Raw genomic sequence first — 27993 nt, 5'->3', positions numbered from 1 at the left:
CCAACTTGACCTTGTACTGTAAATCATAGGCTGCACAACGGTACACTATAAGTTTTTAAAAATATGAATTGCCAGCATTTAAAAATCAATAGGTTATATATAATAATTGGGGTTTCTGACTTCTTTATAAAATGGGATGATTCAGCTACAGAAGTCCAAGGGTGTTACATGGAAACAATCAGTGGAAGCTGAATAGCATCTGCCACCTTTAGACAGGTCACATATGCTGCAGTTCACTGTAGCCTTACCGCCTTGTTGTATTACACCTGTGTATTCCATTGATTTGCACAGTCAGCTAGCAACTTGAGTGGGGTAAAGCCTATTTCCAGCCTCAGAGAGAACCAATCCGTATATCCCACACCCCTGGCAACATGTTCAAGGGTGAACATGTGGTCCTTTGTCATAAGGAAGGGGAATTCCAGGACTTTTTTTTTTAAAGATTTATTTATTTACTTACTTATGACAGAGAGAGAGACAGGAGGAGGGAGAAGCAGGCTCCATGCCAGGAGCCCGACGTGGGACTTGATCCCGGGACTCCAGGATCGCGCCCTGGGCCAAAGGCAGGCGCTAAACCGCTGAGCCACCCAGGGATCCCCGAATTCCAGGACTTTTGATTGAGCAATCAGAATAGTACAATTTGCCTTCTCCTGCTGCTCAGAAACAGGATACATACAGATCCAGGAGATCTGACATCATCTTGGGACCATAGTGGGAGAGCTGCCTGACAAGGGAGCCGAGGAAGAATCACCAAGGAGCCTCTCTCCTGGACCATTTGGTTGTATGATCTAACAATTCCCTGTTTGACTTCAGTCTGGATTAGATTTGGGGTCACTGGCAACAGGAAGGGTCCTAACCTAGTCTCTGGTGAACTTGGCCCTGCTAAGTTTTGATGATCTCTAATCACCATCTTTCCACCTGTATTTTACATTCCTCTTAAGAAAGATCAGTCTAGCAACAACAGTGATAGAAGTTAGTCAACCTGAAAAAAAGATATTCCCAATATTTATACATTCTGGTATAAAATTTAATGCATCATACTTCTCCTTTTTACACACATTTTTTAAGAGGAAATTCAGTCTTCTGATTTTAAGAAATGCAAATGTGAGGTAATGATGTATCAACCCAAAGATTTTCTTTGTAATAGAAAATGTTTTTAAAGGGGGGAAAATAGGGATTTTTATTATTATTAAAAGATAAAGGCAAAATTATTTTTTAAGATACAAGGCATTGGAAACAATTCATATTACGATACGCCATTATTGGGCATTCTCTATCTGATTGTTAGAAATTATTCATTTCCTCAAAGATAGAGAATAAATTGGTTGAGGATGCAATCTTGTACTATGCACTTTCTTTGCCCAAGGCAAACACTGAACATTTCAGAGCTATGAGAATGCTTCTGAATTTGAGTTTGCTAGCTCTTGGGGCTGCCTATGTTTCTGCCTTTGCTGTAGAAAATCCCATGAATAGACTGGTGGCAGAGACCTTGACACTGCTCTCCACTCATCGAACTTGGCTGATAGGCGATGGGGTAATTTTCTTTTTGATTCCTACAGTCTTTAAAATGCATGGGTAATTGGTGGTGGTGGCTAGTTTTTAAAGATCCATTATCAATAATGAAGTAATGAGTGTTAATAATATATAATGGGTAACCATGTTACTCAGAAGAATTATATTAAAAGTTATGAACCTTACAATACATTAAAAATGAATGTTGTTTCCTTTCTTTTTCAGAACCTGATGATTCCTACTCCTGAAAATAAAAATGTAAGTTAAATTATGATTTGATAAAATGATTACATGAATCAGTTTCATATTTTAAGCTATAAAGTATCAGTTAACATTGGGATGATTTAATTTTATCTATTTTGTTTTTATGTGTGCGGATGTAAATTATGTGCTTATGAATATTAGGAATGGTGTTAGGAATGGCTCTACAATATTAAGTAGAATCCATTAAGCAAGTGGATCAGGCCCTTTTTTGATGTTGTCAGTTCTCCATCTCAAAGAGCCTCGTGTCAGGCATTCTTTCCAAAAGAATTCCATATTGGGTCAGAGATACTTCCTAGGCTCCATTCACCTCTGTCGTTGGCTTTCCTCACTTCAACGTTTTTCTGAAAGTACTAGCAACTTGGGGTTATATATTTAGAATTATGGTCAGTAGACATGAAAATATACAGTGAAGTCCTATATTAATAGTCACTTCCACATATTTAAATGATTTTTAACTCTAATGGAATCATATACATCTGGAGTATGTCATGGTCATATTAAAATGTTAAAAATGTGATATCATTAGTCTAAATAGAATAAAATTACCAGCTAGAACTATACGAGGAAATTCTGAGGTGAGGTAAATCAGTAAGGCAGTTGTATTATACCTCGTAAGCATTTATTTTTCATTAATCATTTCATTTATATCATTTGTAACACTTCTCAGTAATTATATAAACATCATTTACTTATGGTAATTATAGCTTAGTATAAGGTGGTTTCCCACCTGGAAAAGACACAAGTAAAAACCTCTTGGGAGAAGGGAACTTGTGTAAACCCCACAAAACAAAGTCTAACTTTTTGGACCAAATTTTTATGCCTTGTTTTGATGAATTATATTTTTTAAAATCTTCCTCATTTAGCACCAACTGTGCATTAAAGAAGTTTTTCAGGGTATAGACACATTGAAGAACCAAACTGCCCACGGGGAGGCTGTGGATAAACTATTCCAAAACTTGTCTTTAATAAAAGAACACATAGAGCGCCAAAAAGTAAGTTAAAGACATTTGGCAAAAACTTAAGTATATTTGTCTGACTCTGCCTGTTTTTTTTTTTTTTTTTTACAAGAATTGACAGTTTCCTACAATATCTCCTCTGTTCTTTTAACAGAAAAGGTGTGCAGGAGAAAGATGGAGAGTGACAAAGTTCCTAGACTACCTGCAAGTATTTCTTGGTGTAATAAACACCGAGTGGACACCGGAAAGTTGAGAACAAACCGGCTTATTGTAGTGGAAGATTTTGGAGAAGAATGGTTTTTTGGCGATGAGAATGAGGGCCAACCAACAGTAGGGACTTAATGGCCAGTATAACTAAGCTTCAGAGACAAAGTAAATATTTCAGGCATCCTACTACTTTATCACTTCACACAGATGAAATATATTTGAGATATATTTCAGGTATCACATCATTGAAGTATTTTCCTCCAGTTTGCTGCAGGCAAAATAAATATGTATTTTAATCTTATTTAACACAGCGTTCTATAAAATGTCTGTTAACTTAATATTTATTTATGAAATGCTTAAGAATTTGATAAATTAATATTTATATCAGATTAGGCTATGTTCCAATAAAACAAAAATAAACGGCTCTGATTCAGTTCGTTGCTAGCCTCTATGCTACTCCTTTTTTTTTTTTTCTTCAAGATTTACTTATTTATTTGAGAGAGAGCATGGGGTAGGGGGCAAAGGAAGAGAATATCCAAGCAGACTCTCCCTTAGCAAGGAGCCTGACACAGGGCTCTACCTCAAGACCCAGACACAGGCCTCGATCTCAATGACCCATGAGATCGGGACCCGAGTTGAAACCAAGAGTCAGACACTTAACCAACTGAACTACCCAGATGCCCCATCCTACTCTTGAAGTGAGCACAGTCTGTGTGAAAACATGCTGGGTTTGGAGGGAGAGCCTGCATCTGTGCTGGCTGAACATTCCCGTCTTCCTGGTAATGGAAGCCACAGAGTTGCTAGGCATACTGCAGGTGGAAGTGACCCAGCAGGCCCTAGTGGGCATGTGGGTATAGGAACATGGGCATGGACTGAGCATGGTTTCCTCACCACAGTATACCTGAACCGGGGAGGGCGTGGGTTAAATGGTAAGTGATGAAAGAATGAATGAATGAATGAATGAACTTTCCAGGGCTGCCCATAGAATTAAAATGACTTTCAAGGATTTTCCTAGGAGGAGAATATGTAAAAATCTGTAACTAGGTCTCTTCCTAGCCAGTGAGAAGAATCTGGCAGGTCAATCCTATTGCCAGTTCAGGGAAGGAGGCAGAAACCCTCTTGGTGGGGCCCAGAGCACCGCGGCCTGGGACAGTACTTCCTCATCTCACCTAAAGTAACAAAAGGTGCAGAGAGACTAGGTTCTGGTGGCTCAGTGGTTGAGTACCTGCCTTTGGTTCAGGCCATGATCCCAGAGTCCTGGGGATCGAGTCCCACATCAGGCTTCCTACTTGGAGCCTGCTTCTCCCTCTGCCTATGTCTCTGCCTCTCTCTGTGTGTCTCTTATGAATAAAAATAATAATAATAAGACTGGTTTCTAAAGGGTCCCATCATCCTGTATTCCCAGGGGGTAGAGCAGCAGCACTCTGGCTGCTTATGACGATCAGTACCGTAACTGAAGGTTCTTCTGTTTGAGGAAATTTCTCAAGGATCCAGAATATGTGTTCTTTAAAATGTATCTTAATACCAAAATAGAACTAAAGGAGAGATCCAAGAAAAATATTCAACTATGCTATTGACTCCTTCATTCATTTACTGGTCACAGGGTCTACACTGTGTGCTGGGATACAGTTGCAAGCATAGGCTGGCACTCCTTACCAATGGGTGCCATTACCCAGGGGAATTATCTGCATGGATTGTGTGGGTTACACTTGGCTGTTTCTGGGAAACAATCACTGTTTCTGGGCATAGGAGAGGGGACAGAGCAGGCAGGCATAGAGTCTCGGGTTGGAGAATGCAAGTCCCTCTGTGTAAGAAGACACGTTTTCCTTCCAACACAAACCCAGGCATAGTGGTTAATGCTCTGCTGTGGCCCAGACCCCACCCCCAACTGTGTATCTACCAGGCCTCGAGAGTCAGAGCCAAGCTGATGAAAAGGAAGATGGGTCAGCACAGCCCCATGCTGACTGTTCTAAACACTGTCAGGAAACAGGAAACTTGATTTGTGAAGAGACTGAATGTCAATTTAATTCAATTCAGCAAATATTTACTGAACTCCCATCTGGTCTAGGACTGTTCTAGGGACTAGGATCCACCAGTGAATGGAACAGATAACATTCCCTTCCCTTACAGACTTACATTCTCTCTCTGGACCTATGAAGGTCCAGTACAGTGCAGGTGGGTTTAAGGCTAGAAGAGCCTATCTGAAATCCCACTTGTGAACGCTTACCAACCTACCAGAGCTCAGAGAAACTAAAAGGAATCACCACTGTATGCAATCAACCCAAATGGGACTTCTTAGATGTACCAATGGTTTTTAAGGCAGAAACTATGCTCCTCAAGCTGATTTTACTTTCCTTTTATTTCAGAAGCAAAGCCATCCTGATGGCCCCTAGCAAGTCACATCAACTGGCCCCTAGCTCAGGCCTGATGACTGTGGGGCTCCAGAACCCAGAGCACCCAAGGAGAGAAGGAATCGGCAGCCTCCAGGTTGTAAGACTATTTTCCAGAGCCTTGCTTTTCCTCTCAAAAGCTTATCCCAACAATGAAGCATCCCTTCACTCTATCTTAGTAATATCACTCTTACTGTCCAGTGAGAGGAGCTAGTGTGAGCTAATAGGCTGAGTTTTGGAGGGACACTGAGGACCTTCCCAGAGGACACCTTGACATAATATGTCCAAAACCAAAGTCAGCTTTTGTCAGCCATCCTCATCCCCTGAAACCTGCCACTGCTTCTCCTCTGTGTCTTTCTTTCCCCTCTTCCTCTGAGGTCCCTTATTTTGGCTAATGTAACCACAACTATTTCACCATCACCTTTCTGGATGACCCCCTCACTAAATTTAACCCACTGTGCCCTCCATCCACCATTCAGCCTCTGACATGTCACTCCTATTCCACCTCTGTGTCCCCACTCCTCCAGTGGAGGCTGTGATCTCTCAGCTAGACTGAGTCAGCACTACTCTCTGTTTCAGGCTCTCCTCACGCCTTGTCGAGTCAGGGCTGTGGGTAAAGTACACTCATGTCCACATGTCCCAAGGCACAAAAACCTCTGATCCACTTGAGACATCTCTGTGCATATCAGTCAGGCTCACTGTCTCAGGTCTAGCCGCCTTCACAGGGCATACCTCTGCCTCCTCCAAACCCTGCCATAGAGAAATGCAGGCATCTCTCACTTAACATTGTTTATAAGAAAACACTAACTAGGAGCCTCGTTCCCATTATTTTAAGTGGAAAAACTTTTACTGCATTACATCTCAATCCAAAATCAACCAACTTTCCAAAACACAAAGCAGTAAAATGCCTGAATATAAGCAACATGTTAACATATTAGGTTGCAAAATATTTTTAAATTTATTTTTTGTATTTCATTATTTAATGAACTGTGGCAAAATATTTAAAACACTACTTCCTGACCATCAAACCATTAATATGGCTGCTTTGTTTATATAATACACTACATGTCTCCTTGGTTGACTGTCAGAGCCTTTCCAATGACCTTTTGTGAACCTTAATATGGAAAGAAAGTAAAGACTTTCTCTGTTGAGCTCGCTACCACCACTTTACTCAAAAATGCATCCACTTTGGGGGAATAAGTATAACATCTTTCCTACATAAATACTGGTAAAACAAAACAAAACAAAAAACCCAAAAAACAAAAAACCAAAAAAAAAAAAAAACCCCACTGTGTTGAAGGACACACATTCTATGAAGAAATGTTCCACGTGGAAAGCCTTCCGTAGAGCATGCTAGTCTTATTCTTTCCAGAATACCTCTGAGAATGTTCACACTGCCATGTGTGCCTCACGCTGCCCACGCTGCCTCAGTACATCTGTCTTTTCCCAAGCAGAAAATGTGTAACTTTCTGCCCCCTCTTTCATTCCCTGCCAACCATCAGAATTAGTTGCCCCTTCTCAGTGCCCTGCGTGACTTTGAACATTCCTTTGCCGGAGCTCTTGCTTTTACATTACAGCATTATCAGATCCATCTGATATATCTCTGTATGTATAGCAGTCAGAATAGTCTAGGTGATGCTGCAGTAACAAATCATCCCTGAATCCCAGGGGCTGTATACAACAAAAGTTTGCTTCTAAATTACACAGTCTTCTGTGGGTGTGGCTCTGGGCAACCTTCCAGAGCAATTGTCTTCTGTGTGTTGGTTCAGCAGTTCCAGGATACTTCCATCTTGTTGGTATGGAGACTCCATATCAACAACTGCCTTTGCAATTCCCTTGGTAGAGAGCAAGAGCAATGAAGAATCACACATAAATTCTTAAGTATTTCACATCATATTGGTTAGTGCAAGTCACACTGCCAAGAGTAACTTCAAGAGCCAAGGAAAATACAGTTCTCCCATGTGCCAAGAAAAAGAAAAGTCAGAGGCAGTGGAAAGGGCGACTGGATGGCTCAGTCAGTTAAGTTTCTGACTCTTTGTTTCAGCTCAGGTCATGATCTCAGGGTTTTGAGATGGAGCCCCATTACCTGCTCAGCACTCAGCGGGGAATCTGCTTGAAGATTATCTCCCCCTCCCTTTGCCTATACCCCTACTCAGGTGAGTGCTCTTTCTTTCAAATAAATAAATAAATAAATAAATAAATAAATAAATAAATAAATAAATAAATATTTTTTTCTAAGAAAGAAATACTGGAGAGTAGCACTAATATTTAACACAATAGATCCTCAACAAATGTTCACAATGTTGCAGTGTTATGCTGAGGAAGGGGAGTAATGTAAACTACCATTTACTTATCTCCTTAAATGGGTTAGGACTTCACTAGACACTTTATATCACTATCTCAGTTAATTCTCATCACAAGCCAATGAGAGGCAGTAGTATTCCTTCTTTATGATATGAAATCAAAGGCTCAGAGAGTTTAAATTACCAGCCAAGGTCACACAGCTAATAGGTTATAGGGCTGAGATTCAAACCCATGCTGACACATCATTATCACTCAAAGTCCACAGTTTACATTAGGATTCACTCTTGATGTTGTACCTTCTATGGGCTTTGCCAAATGTATAATAACATATATCTGCCACTATGGCATCACACAGAATAGTTTAACTTCCCTAAAAATCCTCTGCATTGTGTTTCTTCATCCTTCCCTCCTTTCTAATCCCTGGCAACCACTAATATTTTCACTGTTTCTAAAGTTTTGCCTTTTCGAAATATCCTATCGTTGGAATCATATAATGTATAGCCCTTTCAGATTGGCTTCTTTCACTTGGTAATATCTATTAAAGGTTCTTCTGGGTCTTCTCATTGTTTGATAGCTCATTTCTTTTTAATGCTGAATAATATCCCATCATCTGTATGTTCCACAATTTATTTTTCCATTCACTTACTGAGGGATATCTTGGTTGTTTCCAGGTTTCAGCAGTTATAAGTAGAGTTGCCATAAACATCTATGTGCAGATTTTTGTGTGGATATATTTTCAACTCTTTTGTGTAAATACCAAAGAGAGTGATTGTTGGATTGTTTGGTAAGAATATGTTTAGTTTCTATTAGAAACTGCCAAACTGTCTTCCAAAGTGGCTGCAACTACTTTGCATTCCCATCAGCAGTGAATGAGAGTCCCTATTCCTTCACATCCTTGCCAGCATTTGGTGTTGTCAGTGTTTTGGATTTTGGCCAAACAGGTGCATAGTGATGTCTCATTTTTATTTACAATTCCACAATAATATGTGACATTGGGCATCTTTTCATATGCTTATTTACTATATACATATAGTAAATATAAAGAGAAGATATATATAAAAGATATGTAGAGAGAAGATATATACACACACACAGAGAGAGAGAGAGAGAGAGATGTCTGTTCATGTTTTTTGCCCATTTTAAAATCAGCCAAAATCACTTTAGGAGGGATTAAAAACTGAAAGAATGTATTACCAGTAAGCTCTCACTAAAAAATTTTGATAGATTGTACTTGTGGGAGAAAAACCATCTCAGAAGGAAGGTCTATAATGCAAAAGGGAATTAAACAGTCACTGTCTTACACAAGATGATGGTGTCTTCCTCCAGAAAGGATATACTTCACTTCCAGCAAGCAATTAGGGTAAGAACAGGTCATCTCAATCCAGTCTGAGATGCAGGTGATTGAAAGCTGGGTTTTAGTTTTAAAAGACTGGTCTATTTCTGTTAGTTCTTAAAGTATGACTCTTTAGGGGTCCCGGTGGAAAGCCTGGAAGGATTTACAGAAACCCCTTCCTACTTCGTGGGCTCCAACCTCCAATTTTTATTCCTTCATATCCATGAAATGGCTTAAAACTCTGCTTTACCCATGGTCCCTCAGCCATAGCGTTTCTTTTGGCTTCTCGGCTGCTCAGCTCCTCCACTTCTATTCCACTGCTTACTAATTGGTAAGTGCCTCAAAGCAAAAAGCTATGTCAAATGTCAGGACCATTTCTAAGCTTACCTCCTTTATAGTCTCTCGAGTCTTCATTGCCACGTTAGTTCTCTGATTGTTCTAAATAGATTTTTCAAACCATTTGGCCATCTTTCCTAATTGTTTAGCTCCAGGGTAGTTTGTACAAGCTAGTCTGCCACAGCCTGAGTTGAAAGTGTGGTTCTGGTTTTTGCAGAGGAAAGAAGATAAATGCAATGGAAATATATACCTTTAAATCCCCCTGTCCCCATATATTTCAAGTCTTTCATAGTGGCAGTCATCCAGGAATACAGTATTTGTCTTTGATTTTCTACCTTGACAGGGTCCGGATAGTTTCAAGGCCTTCCACTTGTCCCCTACTTCATGGGTTAGAGAACCAATATGAAGGCTCTCCCAGGTGTTAAGAATGTTTATCCCATGTATATGGTAAAGAACCAAAAAAATAATCAGAGGGTGTAAAAAAGATTCATGCCAAAGCTCCATTTGTTATTTGTCCTAAGCAATTTCCATTCTAACCAGAATATCATGGTGGCATTTAGGTTTTCCAGGTGTCTGGGTCAGCTCACACCTCGTATGTACCAATCTTTGAAAAGTCTGAGTATTTCCTGGGGCACCTGGGTGGCTCAGTTGGTTAAGTGTGTGACTTGGTTTTGGCTCAGGTCATGATGTCAGGGTCTTGAGATCGAGTCCCGTGTTGGGTGCTGCACTGGGCATAGAGCCAGGTTAAGATTCTCTCTCTCATTCTGCCACTCCCCCCACCCTGCCACCTGCTTGTGCTTGTGCTCTCTCTCTCTCTCTCTCTAAAAAACAAACCAAGAATACAGTTTTCTGAGCCCCACTCTGGATCTACGTCTGGCTCTGTGCTCAGTGGAAGTCTGATGGAGATTCTCTCCCTCCCCCTCTGTCCCTCCACTCCTCCCCACCCTATCATGCATGCACGTGTGCACTCTCATCAAATAAATAAATAAATAAATAAATAAATAAATAAATAATAAATAAAAATACTTTTAAAAAAGAGAAAAGTCTGAGTATGTCCTTTACCAGTACATAGCTATTCTGATGAATGGCTCTAGGTCTCATTGGTAAACGGTTGAAGAAATAAAGTTTACTGTATGAAGTAGGATTGTAGGGTCCCTTCCATTTAATGAGTGGGCACTGGCATCTGGGAAATGGATAAATAGTCTGATTTTCCATTGTGGTGGCTCTTGCACACCTCAATCTATAAGCTCTTGATTGTATCTAACTACCTATGGCATACAATAGCATGTTGATTGATTATCCATCTCTCTTGCCTCTTGAAATCCTTCATTGTATTAGCCACCATTATAAAATCAAGGGTCAAAGGACTTTATATAGCCTGCCTGCTCATTGCAGTAATTATGACCACTTTGCTTCTGATGGTTAAGTGCTTCCAACCTAGCCTCTGCCATTCTAGGGATTCCGTCTTGCCCACTGATATTAGGGAGCCCATGTCAGTGGCAGCGTCCCCCACCTTCAACTCAGCTTATGGAGAACTTCTACTATTAAGCTTTGTAATGATGCCTGTTTCTCCTCCCTAGTGCATCTTGTGCTGTGTTAGTGAGAGGAGTGTTCTCTGTGCCCTCCAGAGAACAGAGTCAGAGAGCGGGTACTCAGACCATGTACAACATATCCATCTAGTATTCCTGCTTCCTGAGCTATCTGCCCTCTTCTTCAACATTATGGAAAGGAAGTTCTGGCACCTCCATTTCATATTCTGTAGGCTACCACCAAGTCAGGCTTCAAAGAGCCATTCCAGCAAACTGTTAGGATCAGCTCTGGGTGTTCTTGCCAAAACATTAAATCCTGCATCATCGTGAATAGCCTCCCTATCAAGGAATTCAATTCTATCTACTCAACTCCATATTCTTCTGGACTAATAAAATCCATGTGGTCTTGGTTTCTGACAGTACATATATGTGAGATCCCGCACACCTGAATGTCAGCTGGAAAGCTAATGCCTCTCAGCTTCAAACACATCTTCTATATGCAGCTAGAACTGGGAGCCTGAAAGCCAATTTCTCCTCTACCAGCTGATTCTCTGTTAGGATCTGTCAGTAGGGGGTGCTAGACTAGGAGGCTGGAGGAAGAGGAGACTTGCTCCTTCCTGTTTCCTTCCTATTCCTTGTTTTTGCCTCCTATTTCTGTCCTAATCCTAATCTTAGTGTTACCCTGGCAGCAGTAGTTCATTCCAGCAGCAGCAATTGGTTAAAGTTTGCAGTTTCACCAACATTCATTTGAACAATGTTAGTGTACCTCACCCTTCTCCCCCAAGACCCCAGCACCTCTCTACCAGCATCACCTTCTCCCTAGAGATCTGGATTTCATTCCCATAGGCCCCTTTTCTGAGCTCAGAAACCCCACCAGCCACAGAGTAGTGCCTCTTTACAGAATTTTGAGTTTCAGGACCATGAGTTCCGTGCCCTAAGGTTGTATGTTTTAATCATTCTAACCTTTTCCCTTTGATCTCCATACGGGCAGTAGCTGCTTTCCACAAATCACCACCTTCCTAAAATCTTATTGTTCCCTTTTTGTCTCTTCAGTTATCCAATACCTGCTTAACAATTATTTATATTCACTTCTCTCTATTAAAATAACTGGTGTAACTTCTTTCTTCTGATTGTGCCCTAGTTGATCAAACTATTCTGAGCTCTAATTCTGATTACCCTGCAAACAGTGGGGAGTATTGAGGGAGGGTTAGTTGGAGAACAAATGTCATCTTTTGACATCACTTGTGTCAAGAGAAATGATTTTTCTGTCTCCAAGCATGGAGGAGCTAGTCCACTTTGGCAAGGGGAAAGGGCTGCTTCTGCCAGTTAAGGAGAACTCAGAAGAATTTGGGGGTTTCAAGAGTCTCAGGTTTTCTCACTCACATGTTCCTATCTCAGGTCTCATGATCCCATACTCTTGCTAGAAGAGCCACAACTTTGCCATAGAAGAATGCCAAAGGTGCACAACTATTCTCCTCTGAAGCTCTACAAAAATCTGCAAATAATCAGACCCTGAACCTAATTTTCAACCCAGTCTGCAGTCTGCCTTGTGGCTTCAGGAGATAAGGGTCTCTTCTTCATTTTTAAAAAATTTTATTGGGCAGCCCGGGTGGCTCAGTGGTTTAGCGCCGCCTTCAGCCCAGGGCGTGATCCTGGAGACCCAGGATCGAGTCCCACGTCGGGCTCCCTGCATGGAGCCTGCTTCTCCCTCTGCCTGTATCTGTGCCTTTCTCTCTTTTTCTCTCTCTCTGTGTCTTTCATGAATAAATAAATAAAATCTTTTAAATAAATAAATAAGTAAAATAAAAAATTTTATTTATGTAATCTCTGCACCGAACGTGGGGCTTGAACTCATGACCCCCAAGATCGAGTTGCCTGTTCTTCTGACTGGCTAGCCAGGTGCCCCAGAGGTCTCTTTTAAAGTTACCATAGAAGTCTGCTAGCATTCAGAACATACCTTAAATTGGAATTGCTCTGAGCCTATTGCTCTCTAAAGGTCTCCAGGGCTGTCAGAAAAGTCACTGTGCTCTGCAATCCTTATAATTAACATGGCTTCCATATATCTCATCCATTCCGTCTTCCATTGCCTTGCTCTCCATTTACCCTTCATCCAAATTAACCAGTCAAAAGCTTAAAAGACTCCAAAGCCACTGCATACCAGAAATTACTGTCAATCTGCTTAGCACCAGCAATAGGTTCCTATTATTTTATAGAGGTGAGTAATTGAACTTCAAAATTTCATTCCAAGGGTCTGTTACATCTGAAACCAATTGTCCATAGCTCAGGTAATCTTAGAAATCAGAGCCTGAGGCAAATATTAAGTACTGACACTTAATTCAGGATTATAAGCCTAGTTTGGTTAGGTTAAATGAAAAAGGGAAGTGAGGCAAGAAAGTTGTGCAGCAGTGTGGTGTGATATATTAGTGAACTAGCCACAACTTCACACCAAGATGTGAGCAAGCATAGCATATCTCTCTGCAGGTATGTTTGTCCCAGGGAATTTCTGCAGGAGTGCTGAAAGAAGAAGGCAGAAGAGCACAGAGAAAGGGCTAAGGAGAAAGGAATTCATATGCCAGGCTCCCTTTTGTCTGCGACATTCCATTGCTCAAATTCTCCTCTATTGCATTATTGGGTTGGTGGCAGCCACTTTGATGCCAGCCTTAATTTCATATAGTGTGGCATTTCACCTATGCCTAGAAGCGTAGGGGTAACTTGGTGTGAGGGGAGTGCTGACCAAGAGAGAGTAAGAGAAGGTGGAGGAAATCTGAGAAGGCGCACAAATATGTGCCCAATACAAATATAAATTCCAAAAATGGATGCAAGAGTTGTATTACCATTAGAATAATTGAATTAATCATTTAAAGTATTCCCACAAAGAATACACATAGGCTAGACAGTTTTATTGGCAAGTCTTCCCCAACTTTCAAGTCACGTGGGTTTCAAAACTCACGTATAACAAACGAAACACAATATTTCCCAGTTTATTTTGAGGTGAAATCAGAGGGGAATGTCATTAAAAAAAGAAAATTATGATCCTATACTCATTCATGAACATGCACACGAAAATTGTAAAGAAAATGTTATCAATCCAAATCCAGCACGTGTAAAAAGATATTACATAATAACTAAGTTGAACTTATTCTAAGAATTCAAGATTCAAAATTAGAAAATCTATTAATGCAATTTACCATGTTAAATAATTAAAGAGATAAATCACATATCAATGCACAAAAAGCATTACTGAAATTTAACATCCACTTATTGTAACTACTTTCACAAAGTTAAAATAAAAGGGAACTACCTTAATCTGGTAAGTTTGCAGCAAATATTGTACTCAATGGTGATATGTTAGAAATATCCCTTCAAAAGCAGTAACAATGCAGGGGTGCTGGGTGGCTCATTCAGCTAAATGTCCAACTCTTGATTTTGGTTTAGATCATGATCTCAGGATTGTGGGATCAAGCCCTGAATTGCGCTTGGAGCTTTCTTGAGATTCTCTCTCTCTCTCTCTCTCTCCTTCTACACCTCCCCCTTCAATATATAAGTAAATAAATAAATAAATAAAAGCACGAACAATGAATGAATGTACAGGACCACTTACATGCACTGTACAATCCCAGGGAGCACCATTTACATCATAGACATTGTGGATTTGAATATGTATCATGATATTTCCTAGCAGACAGAAGTAAAGGGTACTGAGGAATAAGTTTCTTTTCCCAATTTGCACAAAAACTTTATATGGGCTACTGGGGGCGCTGGATAATGTTAAATCCATTTCTTTTAAAAACTGTGACTGCAGATACTGGGCTTTGCAACAAGATTATAAATAGTACTAATAAATATGAGGATTGTAACAGAAGAAACAAAATTCATGTACAAACACAAATACCTGCATATATATATATATATATATATATATATATATATATATATAATTTTGCAGGTGATGCAAAAATGACAAAAACAAAACGTCAAAGAATGTAGAGGTAGTAAAGGATTATAAGTAATAAGACTTGGGATCCCTGGGTGGTGCAGCGGTTTGGCGCCTGCCTTTGGCCCAGGGCGCGATCCTGGAGACCCGGGATCGAATCCCACATCAGGCTCCCCGTGCATGGAGCCTGCTTCTCCCTCTGCCTATGTCTCTGCCTCTCTCTCTCTCTCTTTCTCTCTCTGTGACTATCATAAATAAATAAAAATTAAAAAAAGTAATAAGAGTTTAGCAAATTGCTCGATCAATATATAGAATCAATTACATTGTTACACATCACTAACAAATAGAAATATAATCTTAAAGATTATAACACAAAAATAAAAGGTGCCAAGGAATAAATCTAATAAAATATGAAAAACTTTATTGAAAGTTGATTTAAAGCTTTATTAAAATAATTTTTAGGGCAGCCTGAGTAGCTCAGCAGTTTAGCGCTGCCTTTGGCCCAGGGCGTGATCCTGGAGACCCAGGATCGAGTCCCACATTGGGCTTCCTGCATGGAGCCTGCTTCTCCCTTTGCCTGTGTCTCTGCCCCTCTCTCTCTCTCTCTCTCTGTGTCATGAATAAATAAATACAATTTAAAATAATAAAATAACAATAATTTTTAAAGGATCTTAACAAACACAAAGACCTACCATGATCATGAATACAAAAACTCAATACCATAATTTGGAACCTTACCTATAAATTAAATGCAAATCCTATCAAAACCCCAACAATTTTTATCATGGTACTTACAAAGCTGATTCTAAAATGTACACGGAAGGATGAGAGTCCAAGAATAACCAACACAATCCTAAAGAAGGAAATCAAAGTGGGAGATCTTGCCCCAAGAAATATCAAGAATATTTAAATATCAAGAATACTTAATAATTAGATCAGCATGATCTTTTTTTTTTAATTTTTTAATTTATTTATGATAGTCACAGAGAGAGAGAGAGGCAGAGACATAGGCAGAGGGAGAAGCAGGCTCCATGCACCGGGAGCCTGATGTGGGATTCGATCCTGGGTCTCCAGGATCGCGCCCTGGGCCAAAGGCAGGTGCCAAACCGCTGCGCCACCCAGGGATCCCCCAGATCGGCATGATCTTGACATAAGGTAGAGTAGTGGTTCTTCACACAGAGCAATTTTCTCCCCTAGGAGAATATTTGGCAACTTTTGGTCATCACCTTTGGAGAGAAGAAAGGGGCTACTGCATGATCTCATGTGGAGAGGCTAGGGATCCCACATTGCACAGGAGAGCCCCCACAGCAAGGAATTATCTTGTATAAAGTGTCAGTAGTGCCAGGGGCAAGAAATAGCAGAGGAGAGAGAGAGAGAGGAAGAGAGAGAGAGAGAGAGAGACTAATAAATAACAAATTTTAAAAAGACTTTATTTAGTTGAGAGAGAGAGAAAGAGAGAGAGCACAAGCAGAGGGAAGAGGGAGATGTGGAACTCAATCTCAAGACCCAGGGATCACGACCTGAGCAGGAGGCAGATGCTTAACTAAACCACCCAGGTGCCCCTAACTAACTTTTTTTTAAAGAGGCGGGTGGGACGCCTGGGTGCCTCAGTGAGCTGGGCATCCAGCTCCTGATTTTGGCTCAGGTCATGATCTCAGGATTATGAGATGAAGCCCCACGTTGAGCTCCACAGTTAGTGAGGAGTCTGCTTCTCTGTCTCTCTCTTTCCCTCTTCTTCTGCCCCTCCCCTTGTTCTCTCTCTCTCTCTCTCTCTAATAAATAAATGAATCTTCAGAAGAAAAAGGAGAAGGAAGAGAAGGAGGAGGAGGGTGGCACCTGGCTGGCACAGTTGGTAGAGTGTGCGACTCTTGGTCTTGAGGTCATGAGTTCAAACCCTACATTAGGCATGGAGACTACTTTATAAATAAATAAGAAAATATGACCTTGAAGTGAGCATATCCAGCTGGAGACAGCTGGAATGTTTCCAGGAAACTGGGTAATTCGAGGAAATTTTATTTAATAATGGCGTCATCATTAAATAACAAGCTGTAAGGAAACCAGGAAGGCAAATGTCATCCTCTGGCACTAAAAACAGGAGCTGTAACAGGAGAGGGATAGTTGGTGAAACTCCAAGGTACAGAGAAGATGCCTGTGGGAAAAGGGCCACCAGTAGGAGCTAGGATCTTCAATCAAGGGACACAGCTAACCTGTAGCAGCCTCACAAGAAGAGAGCTGGGAGAAAAATACCTTGACTTCACTTAGCTCCTACCCTTGGTTTGCCTATGAGAAACCTCCTCATGGTCAAACCCAACAGGGGTCCCAGGAGTAAAGAAGTCATTAATGTAGGGCAGACAAGTCTGACTCCAGGACAGAGAGAGAAGGCCAAAGATATGGATCTGAAGGAGCAAAAAAGAGCTCTCCAGAATGAATGGAAGGATTTCATAAATACAACCCTCAAAGCACAGTCATTAAGGAAAAGTCATTAAGGATTTCATAAATACAACCCTCAAAGCACAGTCATTAAGGAAAACTTAACATTCAACGAATTCACTGAGTGAACAGACAAGTTACAAGCTAGGACACAGAATTGTGTTACGTATAAATGACAAAGGATTCGTTTTCAGAATGAGTAATAAAGTCCTCTTAATAAGAAAAAGATAAGTCTTCAATAAGAAAAAGATAAATAACCCACCAGAAAAAAAAAAAGGTAAATGACATGAATAAGCATATTCTCAGAACAGGAAGCACAGATGGCTAATAAACATAAAGAGATGTTCAACCTTGTCAGTAGTTAGGGAAATGCAAAATTAAACCACAATAAGATAGTATCTCACACCCACCAGACTGGCAAAAATTTTAAAAGTCAAGATATTACAAGTCTTGCCCAGAATGTGAAGTAAAAGGAATTCTTATACATTGTGTGTGGGACAGTAAAAATTGGTACTTTTGAAATGCAGTGCCTAAAAGCATTGAAGACACTTGTACTCTTGACCCAGATTTTCAATCTGATATACATACTAAAGAAATTCTTGCACATGGACATTAGGAGATTTAAGAAAGTATGTTCATAACAGCATTGGGTTTTCTTTAAAAAATATTTTATTTTATTTTTAAATAATCCCTACACTTAACATGGGCTTAAACTCGTGACCTCAAGAGTCAGATGCTCTACTGACTGAGCCCCATAAGATTTTTTATTTTAAAAAAACTTTAGGAAAAAAATAATAAAATAATTTTAGGGACACCTCAGTGGCTCAGTGGTTGAGTGTCTGCCTTCGGCTCAAGGTGTGATCCTGGAGTTCTGGGATCAAGTTCCGCAACAGGCTCCCCATGGGGATCCTGCTTCTCCCTCTGCCTATGTCTCTGCCTCTCTCTCTGTGTCTCTCATGAATAAATAAATAAAATCTTTAAAATAAAATAAAACAAAATAATTTTAGATTTACAGAAAAAATTGTGAAGAGAGTGAGAGTTCCCTTGTACTCTACATCCAATTTCCCCTACTATGAACATCTCAAAATTGGATGGTACATTTGTCACATTAATAAACCAATATTGATACATTACTATTAATTAAAGTCTATGTCTTATTCAGATTTCTTTAGTATTTACTGAACATCCTTTAGCATCACTGTTTTTAATAGCTAAAACTGGAAAAATATGAAATATCTATCAGTACAAAATAGATAAATATGCATTTAGTCACTCACTGGGTTGCAGTAAAGGAGAGAATGTACAGCTTTGGGTCAACACGGATGAGTCTGAAAACATTTTGTTGAGCAAAATGAAAACATTTTGTTGAACAGTAAAAACGAGTCTTAAATACATTCAACAAGATTCCATTTATAAAAAGGTAAAAAATAGGCATGCCTGGGTGGCTCAGTGGGTTAAGCATCCGAATCTTGGTTTTGGCTCAGGTCCTAACCTCAGGGTCATGAGATCTAGCCCCATGTCAGGCTCCATGCTCAGTGCAGAGTCTGCTTGAGACTCTCTCCCTCTCCCTCTGCCCCTCTTCCCACTGTCTCTTCCTTTCTCTCAGTCTCTAAAACAAACAAATAAATCTTTTTAAAAATAAATAAATAAATAAATAATAAAAAGTAGAAAAAAATTTAAAAATTTAAAAAATAAAAAAAAATCTTTTTTAAAAAAGGTCAAAATAGGCAAAATAAAATCAGATATAATTTAAGAATATTTACATATGTGATAAAACCATTAAGAATAGCAAAAAAATTATTAACCACAAAAATCAAGATAGTGTGGCTACCTCTGGTGGGAGGGAGTGGGATATCATAGAAGAGTCACCTGATTCTCAGGGATAGGGTGGTGGACACATGGATTTTTAATATTTGGTTATGTTTTAAACTGTACGTGTATGTAGAGTTTTTTGTATATATGACATTTCATAACAATAATTTTAAAAGCTCTCGTCCCTTGTTCTTTTTTCCCCCCATAAAAGATATTTTCCACACAGTCCTCATCCTCCAGAATTCTGGCTAAAGGGAAAAGGTGATGTATTAGAGGCAGAGCAAACAGGAACCCCAGCCCTCCATGCCCAAACCAAAGAAATGTGATTATGTCTCTTATCATCCTTTCAAGCCCTACCACACATCATGGTGCTTCCTGTTTCTCAGAAGCTGAAAAGGTGCTGACATAATGTAATGAGTGGAAAAGAAGTTGTTTCCACAGGTCCACCCAGAAGCCTGGTATCGCCCCAGTGGACAGGCTAGACTCTCGGCTATTGTCAGGAACAAGGCTAAACCCAGACCCTTCATTGGGGAATGGCCCCAAGTTTGAAGAATCATGGAACAGGTTACTCTTGTTATAAGAGCAAGCAAAACCACTATCTGCTCTGCAAGATCCCTTCTGCAACAGCAAGAGGCAACTTCTTAGCAGATCCCTTTGCCCAGGCACTGCTGGGCTCTGGGCACCAGACTCCTGCTAGTGCCTGGGAAAGCCTACCACCACTGGCACTCATGTTCCTCCATATTCATCTCTCACATGTCTGTTTGCTTGGTGTTTATTCCTTCACCCAGCAAACACCGAGTACCTACAATGTGCCAGGCACTGTTCTTAGCATTGGCATCACTGCAGGGGGCAGGACACAGTCCTATTCTAGCAGCACGACACCATGAGAGGGGTCAGACTACAAAAAGCAGAACAACTATAAATTATGGTAAGTGCTATCCAGGAAAGAACAACGGTAGAGGTAAAATAATCCAATGTCAAGGCGTGAACGCAAAAGTCAGGCTGCCTGAGCTCAAATTCTGCTTCTACTGCCTATACTTTGGGAAAATTACACTAACTTTGGAAGGGATAATCAAACCTACCAAACAGAGTTGATTGAACATTTATTCTTTCAAAAATTATTTACTAAGCGCCTCTATGTGCTAGGCACTGAGGATTCGTAGTGAACATGACAAGCTAGCTCTTGCACTCAAGGTGCTTACATCATAGCGGAGGAGTCACTGGATAAGCAAAGGCCATTTCAGATAGAGATGAGGACTAGGGACCGATGTGATAGAGGGAGATGGGGGTGGGGAGTACTGGGAAGCAACAGCCACCTTATATGTCACGGAAGACCTGAGAAGGTGACATTTGAAAGCTAACTGATAAAAAGAAGCCAAATATGTGAGAGTTTGAGGGAAAGAGACAACTCAACAGAAGGGCAAGATGCCCCGAAGTGGGAATGAACGTGGTGTGGTTGAGGAACAGTAGGAAGACAGATAGCTGGAACACATTAGTTGCATGGCAGGAGATAAGCCTAGAGAGTGGGGGGGGGGGTGGGGCGCGGAATGGCCCATGCACACTGGAGAGAGGACTCTGCATTTCTTTTAGTAATGGGAAGTCAGTGAGGGTTTAAAGCAGAGGAGGGTCATTATCTGACTTCCATTTTTTGAGAACTCTTGCCTCGGGGCATCTGCCTTTGGCTCAGGACACGATCCCGGGGTCCTGGGATCAAGTCCCGCATAGGGCTTCCCACAGGGAACCTGCTTCTCCCCCTGCCTATGCCTCTGCCTCTCTCTGTGTGTGTCTCTCATGAATAAATAAAATCTTAAAAAAAAAAAAAAAAAAAAGCTCTTGCCTCTGTGTGGAAAGAGATGAGGTGTTAACATTTCATCAAGGAAATAAGTTAGGAGGGTATTGCTTTGGGGTTGGTGGCTTGAATTTGGGTCTGTGTGTGATATGCAGTGGTGTGGGATGAGCTGGAGGAGGCAGGATGCCCTCATGTAGGGCTTACAGGGCTTGCAGTGGACACCTGATCTATGTCCTCTCACCCCTTCAGCTCGCTCTGTTCTCTTAGGATCCACACCCAGCGTTCCATATTCTGCAGGAAAAGCCTTGGACCTCTTAGAATTCTGTTCTCTCTGCAGGTGGTAGGGGCTCCCTGGACCTGAGCTCCTTCCTTCCTTTGCCCACACCTTCCGCGATATGGCCCTAGAACCCTCTGGTGTGACTCCCATGTAAGCTAGGGTCTCCCAGGCTCCTGAGACCTGAATGAGTAGGTTCAAACTCCTCTTTGCCCACGTGCGAGTCCAAAGCCTTTGCCAAGGTGGCTGCACATCCCCAAGGACTTGTGTTAGCATGACCACCGCTGGGTCCCTGCTCCACTGTGGGGTTCATCCTGACATTCTACCAGAGTCGCTCCTGTTCTGCGCACCACCAGAACGCAGCCCTTTCAATGGAGTCCTGGCCACACAGCAAAGGTGATCAGCTACACAAATCTCTCCGTGGCAGAAGCAATCTCAAACTAAACACTAGTGTTCCTGTTCTCTGAAGTCCTGTGGCCACCCCACTGTGGAGGATTTTCCTCTTTACTCCATTTTGCATTCCTCTTGTGCCATCTTACCAGCTCCTCCTTCCTCCTCACCCAATTTCAGTGCCTTTCTTTTTCTTTCTTTTAGATTTGAATTATGTATTATTTGACAGAGGGCTGGCGAGAGAGCACAAGCAGAGGCAGAGGCAGAGGGAGAAGCAAACTCCCCCACTGAGCAGAGAGCCCGATGCAGGGCTCGATCCCAAGATCCGGAGATCAGGACCTGAGCCGAAGGCAGCCACTTGAACAACTAAGCCACCCAGGCGCCCCTCCAGTTCATTTCTAACACACAGCAATTTCTGGGGGCTCTTTTGTGACCTCAGTCCAATTGTTCACCCACGATCTCGGCTCTCCACCCCCCTCTACTGGCTGCTCCAGGTATTTCCCCAAGGGTTCCTCCTAGCGCGGGCTTCTGGAACTGGCTGCAAGGCTGCCATCGATGCCTTTTTACGCACAGTGGCTGTTTGAGTTTAAGGTGCTTACAACATATCACAAAAGCTAACGCAGCCTGGCTGAAGGAAGCCAAGCTCTGATTACTGTCCCCCGGCTGAGGCAGTTTTCTGGCATTTCTTTGACATGCCCCAGCACCGCCCTCTGGTGGCTGACAGGTGTTAAGAACTGACTGCTGGACTTCAGCGGCAAATCACGACTTCCCAAACTCATCCCCTCAGCCGCGCATCCACCAGGTGAGGACAGACCGCGGCGGGCTACAGCTCTGAAAACAGCTTCCCAATCAACAACCCCCACCTACTCTCCCACTTCCAGCCCCCAGGTGACGATTTCTCTGGTTTCCCTCTGGCCTTGGTCCCAAATATCTGCTCTTCGTTGTCAGAGCCCTGGGCTAGGAGTCAGGAATCCTGGCTCTACCATCAATGAGCTATTTGAGTCTCTCATGACCCCATCTGTGAACTGAAATGGGGCGCTGTCTCGGCCCTAGGAAGTAAGTGGGATGGGAAGGTACCCAACCATACTTAGGATTGCAGCGTCCTGCCTCAGAGCTGCAGTTCTCTCTCACTCCCTTTTCAGCATCAAAACTGTTACATGCATGATGTAATACATATCTATTATCTATCTATCTATGGCATAAGACAAAATCCTCCCAGAAGTATCCTCTGTCAGTTGGGGATATACTGTTATTTTATAGCCTCGATGCTATTCAGTCTTCACACCAACCCTGCCAGGTGGGCACTTTTATTAGCAGTGTTTCAGGGATCCCTGGGTGGCACAGCGGTTTGGCGCCTGCCTTTGGCCCAGGGCGCGATCCTGGGGACCCTGGATCAAATCCCACGTCGGGCTCCCGGTGTGTGGAGCTTGCTTCTCCTTCTGCCTGTGTCTCTGCCTCTCTCTCTCTCTCTCTCTCTGTGACTATCATAAATAAATAAAAATTTTTAAAAATTTTTAAAAAATTATCCGTGTTTCATAGATGCTCAGAACAGTGAGGATTAAAGAGGGCAAGGAACTTGGTCAAGGCCACACAGTTTGTGAATGGTTAGGTTGGGATACACCATGAGGACAAAAGATTCAGTGCTGGGGGACACCTGGGTGGTTCAATGGTTGAGCATCAGCCTTTGGCTCAGGTTGTGATCCTGGAGTCCTGGGATCGAGTCCCACATCAGGAGCCTGATTCTCCCTCTGCCTATGTCTCTGCTTCTCTGTGTGTGTGTGTGTCTCATGAATAAATAAATTAAATCTTAAAAAAAAAAAAGTTAAATAGTGCTAACTGTAGCCAGCCATATGCTGATTTCTCACTTGGGGAGAGGAGTGAAAGCTTTAAATCCCATAACTGCCATTCATAACTGGGTTACAAAACTCTTTCTTTGTCACTGGATCCTGTGCTCCTCAAGGGCAGCCAGTATTTTATCTTACAGCTTTCTTGAGATATAATTAACATAGGAGAAACTGAACCCAAGGTGTACAATTTATTAAATTTGAAATATGTATGTACCCGTGAAACCATCACCATGATCAAGATAGTGAACAGATCAAACACTTCCCCACCTGAGGCAATCACTGATTGGTTTTCTGTCACTATAAATCAGTTTGCATTTTCTAGAATTTTCTAAAAATGGGATCATACTCAGCCTGGTTTCTTTGACTCAGTAGAATTACTTTGGGATTTATCTGTATTGTTGCCATATATCAATAGTTTATTCCTATTTTATTTTTAAATTAATATATGGTGAAAATAACAACTTTGGTGAGCAGGTCTATGATTTTAATACACATTTAGGTTTGTGTAACCACCACCACAATCAGGATACAGAAGAAAAACTCTCTGGTGCTATCCTTCAGTAGTTCTACCTCTCTCTACCCCTGGGCCTTGGGAACTACTGATCTAATCTCCATCAACATAGTTTTGTCTTTCTGAGAGCATCGTATTAATGGAATCAGGCAGTAGGTAGCCTTTTGAGACTGGCTGCTTTTACTCAGCATAATGCCTTAGAAATTCATTCAAATTATGTTATTACTTTTTTTCTGAGTAGTTTTCATTGTATGGATGTATGCATCTGTTTATTCATTCACTCACTGAATTTTCAAGTTGTTTCCAGTATTTAACAATTATCAATAGAGCTGCTATAAACATTTGTTTAACATACATCTTCATTTCTCTAGGATAAATATCTATGAGTAGGGTTGCTGCATCCTACGGTAAGCAGATGTTTGACTAGGAGAAACTGCCAAATGGTTCTCCAAAGTGGTGTATCATTTTGTATTTCTATCTGCAAGGGTATGAGAATTGCAGCTACTCCATCTCCCCACCAGCACTTGCTTTTGTCAATATTTTCTATTTTAATTATTCTATTAGACATGTAGTGGTACCTCTTCACAGTTTTAATTTGCATTTACCTAGTGGCTAATGAGTAAAAACATCTGCTTTTAGTGTAACAATTGATATATTATGGCTTAAGTCTACCATTTCATTTTTTTATCTCTGTTTATTCTCTCATTTCTTATTTCTTTGTTTTCTATTTTTGGCCTTCTGGGTTCTTTATATATTTTAGATATGTCCTCTACCCAATATAGGATTTATAAATATTTATAAATACTTTGAAGTATATGGCTTTGACATTTTCTTGATGATGTCTTCTGAAAAGCAGAAGTTTTACATTTTGAAACCTAGTTAACTTTTCATTTATGGATTGTGCTTTAGGTGTCATAACTAAGAAATATTTGCTTAGGGATCCCTGGGTGGCGCAGCGGTTTGGCGCCTGCCTTTGGCCCAGGGCACGATCCTGGAGACTCGGGATCGAATCCCATGTTGGGCTCCCGGTGCATGGAGCCTGCTTTTCCCTCTGCCTATGTCTCTGTCTCTGTCTCTGTCTCTCTCTGTGTGAGTATCATAAATAAAAATTAAAAAAAAAAGAAATATTTGCTTAATCCAAGGCCACAAAGATATTCTTCAATATTTGCTTCTAAACATTTTACAGCTTTAGCTCTTACATTTAGGTCTGTTATCTACTTTGAGTTAATTTTCGTGTGTAACATGAGGCAAGTGCATAAATTCTTCATTTTGTATGAAGATATTCAATTGTCCCCAGCGTCATTTGTAGAAAATACAACTGAATTGCCTTAGCACATTGAATGAAAATGAATTGACCATTGGGGTGCCTGGGTGACACAGTCAGTTAGGCATCTGGCTCTTGGTTTCAGCTCAGGTCCTGATCTCAGGGTCATAAGATGGAGGCCTGAGTTGGGCTCCCTGTTCAGACTCTCAGACATGCTTGAGACTTTCCCTCTCCCTCTGTCCCTCCCCACCCCACCACTCTCTCTCTCAAAGAAATAAATCTTAAAAAAACAAAAAGAGAATGAATTGACTATAAATGTAAGGGTTTATTGTGGTACTCTCAATTCTGATATGTATATGTGGGGGGCAGTAACACAATGTGTTGATTACTGTAGCAGTAGAGTAAGTTTTTATTTGAAATTTGTTATTGAGTTATATTTGAAATAGAACATTGCATAAGTTTAAGGTACATATATTAGTTTGATGCATTAATATTGCAAAATGATTGTCATAACAGCATTAGTTAATACTTTTTTAAAACATTTATTTATGATAGCACAGAGAGAGAGAGAGAGAGAGAGAGAGAGGCAGAGACACAGGCAGAGGGAGAAGCAGGCTCCATGCACCGGGAGCCCGACGTGGGATTCGATCCCGGGTCTCCAGGATCGCGCCCTGGGCCAAAGGCAGGCGCCAAACCGCTGCGCCACCCAGGGATCCCGCATTAGTTAATACTTTGACGTATTAATGTTTGTAATACAGTTTTGGTATCTATAACACTGTGCCATGTAATAGGTCTCCAAGACTTATTTATGTACTAGTTGCAAGTCTGTAACTTAAATAACATCTCTCTCATTTTCCCTTCCTCCAACCCCTGGTACCACCATGTCCCTCCAAGCTTTTACAATTTCAGTTTTCTGGATTCCACATATAAGAGATATTATACAGTATTTGTGTTTCTCTGACTTACTTGGCATAATGCCCTCAAGGTCCACCCGTGTTGTTGCAAATGGCAGAATTTCCTTTTTTCTCATGGCTGAATAGGACTCCATTGTATAAATATACTACATCTTCTTTATCCATTCAACTGTTGACATTTAGGTTATTTCTATATCCTGGCTATTGTGAGTAGGGCTGCAATGAACATGGGAGTGCAGATATCCTTTTGATATCCTGTGTTTATTTCCTTTGGATATATATGCAGAAGTGGGATTGCTGGATCACATGGCAGCTCTATTTTTAATTTTTTGAGGATCCCCCATACTGTTCTCAATATCGGCCCAACCAGTTTAAAATCCCACCAACAATGCACAAGAGTTTCCTTTTCTCTATGTCCTCCCGATACTTGTTCTCTTGTCTTCTTTGACACCTGTCAAAATGATGAAGTGATATCTCATTATGATTCTGATTTGCATTTTCCGGATGACTAGTGATGTTGAACACCTTTTCATGTACCTGTTGGCCATTTAAATGTAATTTTTGGAAAAATGCCTATGTAGTTCCTCTGCTTGCTTTTCACTGGATTTTTTCTTATTATTAAATTCTATGATTCTTTAATAAATTTTGGATATCAACCCCTTATCCAACATGTAGTATGTGAACATTTTCTCCCATTCTGTAGATACCTTGTCATTTTGTTGACTGTTTCTCTTGCTGTGCAAAAGATTCAAGTTTGATGTAGTCCTGCTTCTTGTTTTTTTTTTTTTTTTTTCTTTTGTTGTTTGTGGTTTGGGTGTCCTATCCAAAGAAACACGCCATGGCCAGTGTTGAGGAGATTCTTTCCTATGCTTTCTTCTAGTTTTATGGCCTCATGTCTTATGTTTGAGTTTTTGATCTATGTTGAGTTAATAGTTTTTGTGAGTGGTGTCAGACAGGAATCTGATTTAATTTTTCTGCATGTGGTTACCCAGTTCCTCATTACCAGTTGTTGAAGAGACTATCCTTTCCCCACTGAATGTTCCTGGCTCCCTTCTCAGTTATTAGTTGACTGCAGATGTAGGTGTTTAATTCTAGGCTTTTCTTTTCTGTTCTGTTGATCTGTATGTCTATGTTTATGCCAGTACCATACCTTTCTTGTTACTGTAGACTTGCAGTTTGAAATCAAGAAATGTGACGCCTCCACTTTTTTGGGGATTTTGTTCTTCTTTCTTATGATTGCTTTGGCTAATTGGGGTCTTTTGTAGTTCCATATATATTTTAGGATTATTTTATCTACTTCTGTGAGAAATTGGAATTTTGATAGGGATTCCATTATAGATGGCTTTGGTTAGCATGGACATTTTAACAATCCACTCTTCCATTCCACAAACACACGATGTCTTTTGTATCTTCTTAGATTTCCTTTTGCAAAATCTTTGGCTTTTATTATACAGATCTTTCACTTCTTTTGTTTAACTTATTCCTAACTATTGTATTGTTTTTGATGCTATTGTGAATGGGATGGTTTTCTTTATTTCTTTCTCGAAAGTTTCAGTATATAGAAAAGCAACTGATTTCTGTGTATTGATTTTATATCCTGCAACTTTACTGAATTCATTGATTAGATCCAACAGTTTTTCAGTCGTCTTTTGGATTCTTCAACATATAAAATCATGTCATTAACAAATAGTGATAATTTTATGCTTTCCTTTTTGGATCCCTTTTATTTCCTCATCTTGCCTGATTATTCTAGCTAGGACTTCCGTTTAAGTGGAAGAGTGAACACTCTTGTCTTATTTTTTATCTTAGAGGGGAAGCATTCCATTTTTTTCCTGTTGAGTATAATGGTCATGTCATATATGCCATATTTATGTTCAGGAGTGTTCCTCCTATGTACCCAATCTGGAGTTGGAGTTTTCATCATGAAAGTATGTTGCATTTTGTCAAATACCTTTTCTGCATCTATTGATTTGATTATATGATTTTTATCTTTCATTCTA

General features: G+C 40.7%; 2 protein-coding genes across 3 annotated transcripts in view; one reads left to right on the top strand and one right to left on the bottom strand.

Moving 5' to 3' along the window:
• The window catches only part of RAD50 (RAD50 double strand break repair protein), a 230072-nt gene that overhangs the window by 100239 nt on the left and 101840 nt on the right, over window positions 1-27993 (bottom strand). The window lies entirely within an intron of this gene.
• IL5 (interleukin 5) lies at window positions 1360-3159 on the top strand. The gene is made up of 4 exons (NM_001006950.1): window positions 1360-1531; window positions 1735-1767; window positions 2637-2765; window positions 2884-3159. The coding sequence occupies exons 1-4, from the start codon at window positions 1388-1390 to the stop codon at window positions 2980-2982; spliced, it is 405 nt and encodes a 134-aa protein (NP_001006951.1). The 5' UTR covers window positions 1360-1387; the 3' UTR covers window positions 2983-3159.

Source organism: Canis lupus, chromosome 11 (assembly GCF_011100685.1).
Source record: "Canis lupus familiaris isolate Mischka breed German Shepherd chromosome 11, alternate assembly UU_Cfam_GSD_1.0, whole genome shotgun sequence".
In the NCBI taxonomy this organism is placed as follows: Eukaryota; Metazoa; Chordata; class Mammalia; order Carnivora; family Canidae; genus Canis; species Canis lupus.
This window is presented reverse-complemented; position numbering and strand designations above follow the sequence as displayed.

Bases quoted from the DNA above. Each gene is read 5' to 3' on its own strand.
- IL5 (NM_001006950.1), top strand. From the start codon at position 1,388: ATGAGAATGCTTCTGAATTTGAGTTTGCTAGCTCTTGGGGCTGCCTAT. The intron at 1,532-1,734 runs GTAATTTTCTTT...TTTCTTTTTCAG, and splicing joins CTTGGCTGATAGGCGATGGG to AACCTGATGATTCCTACTCC. The intron at 2,766-2,883 runs GTAAGTTAAAGA...TTCTTTTAACAG, and splicing joins AACACATAGAGCGCCAAAAA to AAAAGGTGTGCAGGAGAAAG.